This window comes from Liolophura sinensis, chromosome 7, assembly GCF_032854445.1.
Source record: "Liolophura sinensis isolate JHLJ2023 chromosome 7, CUHK_Ljap_v2, whole genome shotgun sequence".
In the NCBI taxonomy this organism is placed as follows: Eukaryota; Metazoa; Mollusca; class Polyplacophora; order Chitonida; family Chitonidae; genus Liolophura; species Liolophura sinensis.
The window spans coordinates 15,410,373-15,420,416 of record NC_088301.1 but is presented as its reverse complement, the minus strand read 5'-3'; the positions used below and the strand labels follow the sequence as shown (position 1 = coordinate 15,420,416).

At 42.6% G+C, this 10,044-nt stretch overlaps 2 protein-coding genes across 2 annotated transcripts; both read left to right on the top strand.

Annotated features, from left to right (window-relative positions):
* Nucleotides 1–348: 348 nt before the first annotated feature.
* Nucleotides 349–1,758, top strand: LOC135470678 (uncharacterized). The gene has a single exon (XM_064749712.1). The coding sequence runs from the start codon at nucleotides 349–351 to the stop codon at nucleotides 1,756–1,758; it is 1,410 nt and encodes a 469-aa protein (XP_064605782.1).
* A 2,687-nt stretch (nucleotides 1,759–4,445) lies between these two features.
* LOC135470675 (uncharacterized) lies at nucleotides 4,446–6,227 on the top strand. Its single transcript, XM_064749710.1, has 2 exons — nucleotides 4,446–5,334; nucleotides 5,383–6,227. The coding sequence occupies exons 1-2, from the start codon at nucleotides 4,446–4,448 to the stop codon at nucleotides 6,225–6,227; spliced, it is 1,734 nt and encodes a 577-aa protein (XP_064605780.1).
* Nucleotides 6,228–10,044: the final 3,817 nt, after the last annotated feature.

The window sequence follows — 10,044 nt, the reverse complement described above, 5'->3', positions numbered from 1 at the left end:
CCCATTCAGGGTGTACTTTAGCTTAATATGTTGGGGGTGCTTAATGCCCCAAATCAATTTTATTTGTAAGATAAAATGTTTTAAATTGGTTCAAACAATGTAAAAAATTATTAAACTAATCAAATAATATTACTTCTTATTACCTTTAATTCATAGCAAGTTATTGAATCCAGTTATTGTACCAGAAGGTGGCACACTTCACTGAAGAAACATCTTTTGCTGTGTGGTGCCTAATGCCCCGTCTACTTTGTTTCTCTTCAGAATGGTTCGAAACAACAAAAAAAGGGAAAAGGCAGTAGAAAGAACCTGAGTGAGTGCCTGCAAATCCCTGCTGCATACAATGCAGTGATGGGAAAACAGATGTCCTTGAATGGAGCTGCAAAATACAATGGAGTAAACAAAAAATCGCTTCTTCAACGGGTGTCTGGTGAGATTCCACTTAACGCTCACGTTGGAAAAAACACTGTCCTTTCACCTCCTCAAGAGAACGAGCTGGCAGAATCCATCAAGCTAATGGCAGACTGGGGCTATGGCTTCACCAGTGAAGAAGTCAAGGACATTGTTCAACAATTTGTGCAGGCATGGGGGCTGGAAACCCCATTTAAGGACTGTCGCCCTGGGTATGACTGGATGGAAGGCTTCAAAAAACGTCATCCAGATATCGTCCCGAGAAAGACGGAGCACCTCAGTAAATGTCGAGAACAGACTGAAGATCCAGAAGTGGTGGAAAGGTGGTTTAAGCTTCTAGATGAAGTGCTTACAGAACAGGGGGTGAAGGACATACCAGCGCAGATATTCAATAGTGACGAGTCTGGCTTCGTCACTGATCCTAAGTCAGGAGTCGTATTGGCTCGGAAAGGAAGCAAAAGAGTCAACCAGAGCATTGGGGGGGGGGGGTCTGGCAAAGACCAGATCACGGTCAACTGTTGTGCCTCAGCTACTGGGAAGCTGCCACCTCCGTATGTGGTTTACAACAGCAAAAATTTGTACAAGGACTGGATAACAGACGGGCCCAAGGATACAGCATATGTTTCCAGCACCAACGGTTGGATGGAAGGAGCTCTGTATCTTGACTGGTTCGAGACGATCTTTTTAAAACATACAGAGGATGTTAAGGACAAGCCAAGGGTGCTCATTTTCGATGGCCACGCCTCCCACCTTTCTCTGGCCCTCATTAAGAAAGCAAGAGACAACAATGTCGTGCTCCTTCGCCTTCCAGCCCACCTGACCCATATCCTTCAGCCGCTAGATCGTGCAGTCTTCCGTCCAGTAAAAATCAAATGGCAATCCATGCTGTTGAAGTTTGCTAGGACTCACAATGGACCTGTGGGAAAGAGGCAGTTTCCAAAAATGCTTAAACAGCCGGTGGAGGAGTCCTTCAGGCCACATACAGTCTTGGCAGGATTTTCTTCAACTGGTATCTACCCTTTCAACGACCAGGCTGTTGAAATAGAAGCAAGACCCCAGTCGCCTCAGCCTTCTGTACCAACACCTTCTCAAACTTCACCTTTGCCAGTACTCTCTCCTACTCCTGGGCCAGCATCGACAGCACCCTCACCTACTCCTGGGCCAGCATCGACAGCACCCTCACCTGGGTCCTCTTCGTCTGAAACCCCTACTGTGCTCTCATCTCCAGCACCCTCCTCATCACATTTTTCTCCTCCAGCATCTCCAGGGGCTGCTACATCTTCGTCTAACCTCTCTGTGAAAGATTTCTTTCTAAAACAACTGACTCCCCAGGTTCAATCTTCAGCTTGAGGCAGATCAGAGCGCGTACGATTTCGTTATGGAGAAAGCCTTATATCAGATGAATGTTTCACTCGTCTCCAGGAGCCTGCTGCCGCTAAGGAGGCTGCTGCATCCCGGAGGGGTCGTGGAAGAGGTAGAGGAAGAGGTGGGAGAACTGCTGGAGGATCATCGGCTCGACGGTCGAGGAGCAGGAGTCCACTTTCTTCAGCCGAAGAAGGCGACGGTCAGGAATGTTGGAGATGTACCAAGGACAGCAGTCCTGATGGCACAAATTGGATACAGTGCGACATATGCGATTCCTGGTTCCACCATAGATGCACAGAACTATCGGCATCCATTGAAGACCTTCGAAATGAGGAATGGGCGTGTGATTTTTGTGCCCAATAGTAGTGGTGCCTTTTGCCCCAACCCGTGGTGCCTATTGCCCCACAATACTCTTGACTAAGGATATCCTGCATAGGTTGAAAAAAAAAACTTAATATTTTCCTGTTCTTTTTCCATAATAAAAATGGCTATTTTTATTAACCCATATCCGCCCAAGTACGGCGTACGCCGTACGTGTTTTGAAAGCTGAATATGCCCAGATATGGGGTATTCCGTATCATCATTTAGGTCACGCTTTTCTTGGCTTGGGGAATCCCCGTAGCATTGATGTGACGTCAGATCTGCTTCAGTGGGCTTCCGTTGTAGTTGCAGTTTTGTGTTTTGCGATTTTGAAGAAATTTACATCGATTGTTCAGTAAAATTAGTGGACAGTGCAGGCGGGGCGTGGCAGGTTTTGTTTATACACGTGTTTACCCTGTGCGGACTGAGCATCTCGTGCTGTTGGAGGTGATTTTTGTGTGTAAAAATGGCAGAAGACACGGATTCTTCGGATGATAACATTCCTCTCGGCATTGTCTAGGCATGTGACAAAACTAGGTCATCGGTCGGTCTCCTGGTGGCGCGCTGACCGTACCAGTACACTGTTCAATTGTACTGGGACTCCCCTGCAATCTCGGCTCCTGTTGGGTATTGCGCGTGTTTTCCGAGCTATTTTTGGGATATGACGTAGTCCATTACCCTCCCTGTTGCCTCGTTTTCGATTTGTTGCTGTACTCTAAGGAGGACGGAAGATCGGCGGTTCCAGTTTTGAGCTTCGTCAATGTGAAATAAGTTACACCTGAAGTATACTTGGGTCAAACATCCTAATACATAGGTAAGATAATACATGTATTTGTCTGCATTTCTGGGAAATTTGAATCAGATTGAATAAGTCCTAGAGTGCTGTTGAAGACGCGAAAAAATTAGTATCTTGACGTGACAATGACCGCCATCTTGGAATTTTGTCAGGATTTCATCTTTCAAAATAGCACGCGTACAGTGCTACGCAGTTGTTTATGGTTTTTAAAATGACATTGTGAGAAACTTTAAGATATTGTTATTTACTACATCGGATGTTTTAATTGCCAGATGCTTAAAAAGTGTGGATGATGGCAGATATTTAGGGCCATGTAAGTGGATGCTTCTCGTCCTGGTCCGTGGCAACCGGGTCACGTGACTCATTTACGGTCATATCATTGGCTCATTAACACATTCCCCGTGTTTACAAAACACTTGTGCCATGTGCTGTGCATGTTCTGGTGGATTTCAAGGCACATTGAAGCATTTTTTCTAGTGCGCATTGTAACACATTATTGAACAATACTTATGCTTCACTAAAACGTTTGGAAGTCGTGCCAATTCAGTTTTTTTATGGAATTTTAACTTGAATTTTCAAATATTGGCCAGATATTAATTCTGTGTGTATAGGCTTACTTGTATGCATATTTTATCACTTACAGACAAGAAGAATGCCTCCCAAAAAAAGAGGAAAGTCATGACAGTTGGCATAGCACATCAGTACTTGCTGGATAATTTCTCTCCGGTTCCAGATGGAGAACTTAAAGTGGGACATGTGTTGTTGCTTTATATCCAGAATGGGCGATCCGTGACCAATGCTGTGGGAGCTGTGACGGAGAAAATTGGAGTGCTAGCTGCAGATCTGAAAAATCGTATAAGGGTGTTGGTGGATAAAACATTACGATATTATAAACGGTTATCGAATGAAAGTGAAATGACGAAGTTCAGTGAAATGTGTTGTAAAGAGTTTACAGTGTCAGTAGAACCGCCTTCTGTCGCTGTCAGTCATAATGAGTCTGGTGATGTGCATGTAGTAGTACCATCAACCTCTGCTGAAGATGTTACCATGAATATGACGCCATCCAAGGACACGAATGACACTGCGCCGTCTACTTCTGCAGTGGATAGAACATTCACTCCTCCGTCTACTGCAACACCATTGTTTTACAGTCTGAGAACAGGTGATTCGACACCTCGAAAGGTCAAAATGAGAAAGAGGTTAAATTTTTTGTCTGCAACAAACAGTGAACTGAAACAGAAACACCGAACCGTCCTGAAAGACATAAAGAGCAAGGCTCGAACCCCAAGCAAAGTGAAAAATCTGAATCGGATAATCAAAAGGAAACAGGAAACAATTGCTAAATTAAAGAAGAGGCTTCAGAGTAAAGACAGTGATCTCGCTGATACGAAGAAAAGGCTGGCTCTCCTGAGAAAAGAACATAAACAAATGAAACTGAAACACCGACAAAGTCCTGGCCCTGTTAGTTCAGTTAATGAGAAAGTAATTAAGTTGACCGCAATAATCAAAACTAAAGATGGACACCATTAGAACTTTGGAAAATGATAAGCTTGAGTTAGAAGAAAATTTGAAAGAGCTACAAGCTTCTAATCATGCATCCTTCACCAAAACTGGGAAAACGTTTTCAACTGATATTAGGATGTTTGTGTACGAAAGTATAGTAAACCAAGTGCCAACAAAAAATGTCCCGAAATTGCTTGATAAATTTGCCCAGCGAGCTGACATACAGCTGGAATGTATTCCTCACAGGAGCACGGTAGAACTGATGGTCCGTGAGCTGGGAGTCCTTTCAGACCTTCAGGCGTCTGAAGTTCTTATGGACAGTGAAAACAGTACACTTGGCTTTGATGCAACCACCCAAGGAGGAGTTCATATTAATGAAATTCATGTCACAACCAAGTCGGATTGCCAAGTCATTGCAGTCGACGAATTAGACGGCGGGACGGCGGAAGACTACGCACTCCATGTGGTGGATTCCATTGACCGGCTAGCTGATGTTTATTCAGACTTTCATAAAGCTGATTACCAGGAAACTAGACAGAAATTGATAGGCAATATAACTAATACCTTAACAGACCGCGTGGTTGTGAATCATGCTGCCATAACCCACATATCTGGAATCTGGGGTAAATCTTTCAATGAACTTAACTGTCATCTCCACCCCTTGGGTACAATTGCAAGCACAGCTAGAAAATCTTTAAAGCCATTCGAAGTTTCTAAAGGAAGTTTATATGGAAGCGACAGTTTAGCGGGGAACATCATGTTGCAGATGAACAAGTTGCGATACAAGGATGGGAAGGGTGACCCCAAGGGTTTTGTGAATTTCCTCCACGAACAGGGCTTACCAAGGGGGATCCTTCCGCGTTACCGTGGCAACCGCCTTCATATCGTCTTCCACATTTGTGGTTAACTTGTTGAAAAGCATCATTTGTTCACAAAATTTCTGGAACCAGGCTGTGCTTCATGTGGTGGTCTACAGGCTGCTATGCTGAAGGATTTTGTTAATCCAGTGGCTAAAGTAGAACTACAGGTTCTAGGGCTGGTTGGGAAAATCTTGTCTGGGCCATGGATGACCAAATTCTATACTTCACCTGAAAAGCAAGTTGACCATGTGGATGGTATTCCCATTGTCAAAAATGTCATTGACACTATCAAGGAAAATGCAGAAAACCCCATGTCACTCCTTACAAATTCCACTGATTTCTTTGGAAATGAACTCAACTCCTGTGACTCCACCTTGAAATGTCTGCAAGAGAGGCCAGCAGATGAAAATCTCTTCTGTCAAATGATGCAAGCGGTCTTGGAAGAAATAGCAGTTGTCCTGGAGCGTCAGTACAGTCGCTATTTCAGTTTAGAGCTCACTGAACAGCTCCGGAAGGAAACAGAGTCTGCTAGATCTCATAATATAGATGCAGAGGAGATCATGGGAATGTTCAGTGCCGCACAAAAGCGTTCCCCCAACAGTACAATTTGTCACTTGTCATCTAAGCTAAGAGCACAGAAAAACAAGGTAATGGATTATTTGGATCGATTGGACAGTGATACACTCACACTGCAGAGTGTGTTAAAGACGGCTGTGTCGCGTGGAAGGAAGCAGAGACAGCATAACAGAAAGAGATGTTTCGAGTTAAGAAAAGAAATGGCCAGAAGACAGACTTTGAAACGTGAAAAAAAAGAAACCAGAGACAGGAAAAAGGTGGAAACAAAACTCAGATCTGGATGCAACAACAAGGAGCGACCTCCAAGACATTTTAGACGGGAAAGCAGTAGGTCGAGACATCTGCCACATCTGGTATGACAGGGACAGCAATCGGAAAACCACATATTATGGTCGACTCGAGAAAATGAAAAAGAAACTTGGAGGAACTTACGTGGTGTCTTACTGGAGTGAAGGTGAAACGTACGATAACGATGGTGTAGATTACGAACTCACCAAGTTTGCACTTGGTGCCGACTTAGTTTGTGAAGATCTGGTTCTTGCATAATGCTGGTTATGAACTGCATGAAAATAAAAAGACATGTCAAGAACATGTACATTTCTTGGTAAGAAAATGTGACATTCTCCTGATTAAAAGGTGCCAAAATGCTTGGACATTCACATTTTCTGAACATGGTTACTCCTTGTTAATTAATTAATTTATAATTAGGTAATTTAATTCATCAGAGAATTATACAGGGTTCGCACGCCTCCTGGAAAGTCCTGGAAAGTCCTTGAAAAAAAAATCTGACCTGGAAACTCCTGGAAAGTCCTGAAATTCTGATAAATATAAAAAACTAGCCGGTCGGTAATCTAGTTAACGCTGTTTGTGCAAGGGAGATAACTTTGCATTTTTACGACATTAACGTATGTTATATATAAACCGTAAAGCGTTCTAACTTTTAACGACAGTTGGCTTTACTTTCTGTCTCGAGGTCCCGCCAAATTTCTCCGTTTCTTTGTTCTGATTACTGAAGTGGGTCACGGGCTATTTGTCATCATGCCTCCAGGCAAATGTTTATTCAACCCACGTTGGCTGAAACAGGCTGAGTACGCCAGATGGCTGGAGTCGGACCCAGGAAACAAATTAAGCGCCAAATGCAAGATCTGCGTTTAATCGATTGACGTATCAAACATGGGAGAACCAGCATTGCGCAGTCATGCCAAGGGACAGAAACACCAACAACGTCTCGAGGAATTATCTTCTGGATTTGTCATTAGAGACTTTTTTCAACCTAAACGCACAACTGCCACAATAACAGCACAGTCATGTGAAGATCTCCCTACGACCTCTGCAGCCTCAAGTACCGGTAGACCAACTTCGACTTCCGTGCCTAGTTTTGTAGCAAAGTCGGAATGTTTGCACGCGGAAATATTGTGGACACTAAAAGTGATCGCATCTCATTACTCCTTCAAATCCTGTGCAGATACCCAGCACCTGTTTGCAGAAATGTTCCCAGACTCTGATATAGCCAAACAGTTTGCTTGTGGCGAGAGGAAATGTGCGTATTTATGTACATTCGGAATCGCGCCATACCTGAAACACAGACTGTCAAAAAAAATCTCAGACGCAGACGGTTACGTCCTCCTCTTCGACGAAAGTTTAAACAAGGTGACTAGAAATAAGCAAATGGACATACACGCCAGGATTTGGGATGAAGGACTGGTATGTACATGTACTAGAATTGATTTTTTTTTTATTGCGAGCCATTTTAACCATTACGTCTAGCCAGCCTGCAGAAGTGTAGGCCTCTTGTCAGGGACTTTTCCCCTTTTATGCCAGACTGTCGAGCTGTCATATATTTAGAACAGCCATAATACAGATCTGACACGGCCATTGATAATTAATATCCCTTGTTTCTCGTGCCCCTATCTCCTGTATTTTTATCTTTGTTAAAATAATTGGGATTTGTAAAGTTTATGGATCGACTGATCCTTGACGTCACCGGAAGAGCTGCTTCTCTTTAAGTACATATTGAAAAGCTGCTTCTTCATTGGACGGCTGTGATTCCCACGGTCCAAATTGGGGAATAGATCCGCCAACTTCACTTTAGCTAAATAATTAAAATACATGGAGGATTTTGTCATTATTCAAGAATTTTTATAATTTCCTTTTCTCTAAGTTTATATGTATTTTAGGCCAAAATTCATGATTAATACTCAATAATAATCGTATCTAGCTTATTTGTTTTTTGTTGAACAGGTCATGAAAAATAAGATATTAACTATCAATGGCTCAAAATCAAGAAAGAAAATAAAAGCTGACTTTTGCCTCCCTTTCATGTGTATTTTTAATTAAATGTATTAACACAATTGAACCAGTTACATTATCATTGTTTGAGCACATGGGACAGCTTTAGTATTTGGTGCTAGCCTTGCATGTGTTGCTCATCATGCTAGGAAAATAAATCTTTTGATATATGATGATTTATTTAAGTTTAATCCTTTTCTCTTTTCAGGTTGGCACCCATTACTTCACCTCTCTATTCATGGGACATGCCACAGCTGAGGACATGATCGAACACTTTGAAACTGGCACGGACGGGCTCAATATGAGAAGACTTCTACAGCTGTCCATGGATGGACCTTCCGTCAACTGGAAATTTCATCGCATGTTCCAAACCAAGATCTCTTCCACTTATGACCACTTTCTTCTGAATGTTGGGAGCTGTGGGCTTCATATCGTACATGGAGCATTTAAGGATGGTGCAAGTGCATCTGGTTGGCAGATTCAGGATGTGTTGAGAGGCCTTTACACGTTATTCAAGGACACGCCTGCACGAAGGGAAGATTTCATTAAATGTACAGAATCAACCACTTTCCCAATGAAATTTTGCCCCCACAGATGGGTGGAGAATGTTCCTGTGGTTGAACGAGCACTCTCCATATGGCTTAACATTCAGAAGTATGTGAAACAGGTTAATAAAGGACATTGTGACAACCCAAAGACAGTTTCATACAAGACTGTATCAGATGACCAAAGACAAGATTATTGTTGTAACACTTTTGTCATTTTTGTCTATTGCCAAAACTATTCAGCCATTTTTGACACAATACCAAACTGACAAACCAATGCTACCATTCCTGGCTGAGGATTTGTTTCGTCTGATACGATCTTTAATGAAAAGGTTCCTCAAAGAAGATGTGGACATAAGCCCGGTAAACAAACTTGTTAAGGTCAATCTTGAAGACAAAGATCTTCACAAGAGCTACACTGATGTTGATCTCGGGTTTGCGGCAGAAAAGGAGCTCAAGAAAATCAAGAGCTCTTCCTCTGGGCTAAAGTTAGCGACAGAGAGATCCTTGAGCTACGCATGCAATGCAAAGGGTTTATTATCAAACTCCTTGAAAAATCTCCTCTTAAATACCCCCCTTACTTTGCAAATTTCTTGTTTGGACCCAAGACAAATGGCAACAAACAAAACCGTGTGCATCACTAACATGAAAAAACTGTTGGCCACATTACTGGACGCCAACCAAATGCGTGGAGGAGCATCTGCATGCGACACTGTACTCCTACAGTTTGAAGAATTTCTGGAAACAACTGTTATTGGTAACATGTCAACATTTTCCAACTTTGACCCACATAAACCTGAGAGTAGACTAGATGCCCTGATGTTTGAATCTGTTGCCCTAAATCAGCGAATGGCACCTTTGTGGAATGTTATGAAAAACCTTCTTCTCCTGTCGCATGGACAAGCGACGGTCGAAAGAGGCTTCTCAGTGAACCGACAGATTGAAACAGAAAACATGATTGAACAAACTGTTGTATCTGAACGACTTGTGTGTGATCACCTCAAGGGAATCGGCGGATTGAAAAACATTGAAGTAACAAAGGAAATGTTGACGTACTGTTCTTCTGCTAGACAGAAGTATTCCTTGTACTTAGATTCCAAGAGGGAAGAGAAACTTAATGCAGAAAAACTTGCCAAAAGAAAGCATGTTCTGGACACAATAGATGAACTGAAAACAAAGCGTAAGCGCATTGAAAGAGACATTGAATCCTTGACACAATCTGCAGATAAATTTGCAGAAAAAGCAGAAGAGACAGGGCAGTTGGACTTTGTTACAAAGTCCAACAGTTTGCGAAGAACAGCGAAGCAGAAGAAACAAGAACTTGCCACCATTGCTTCTACCT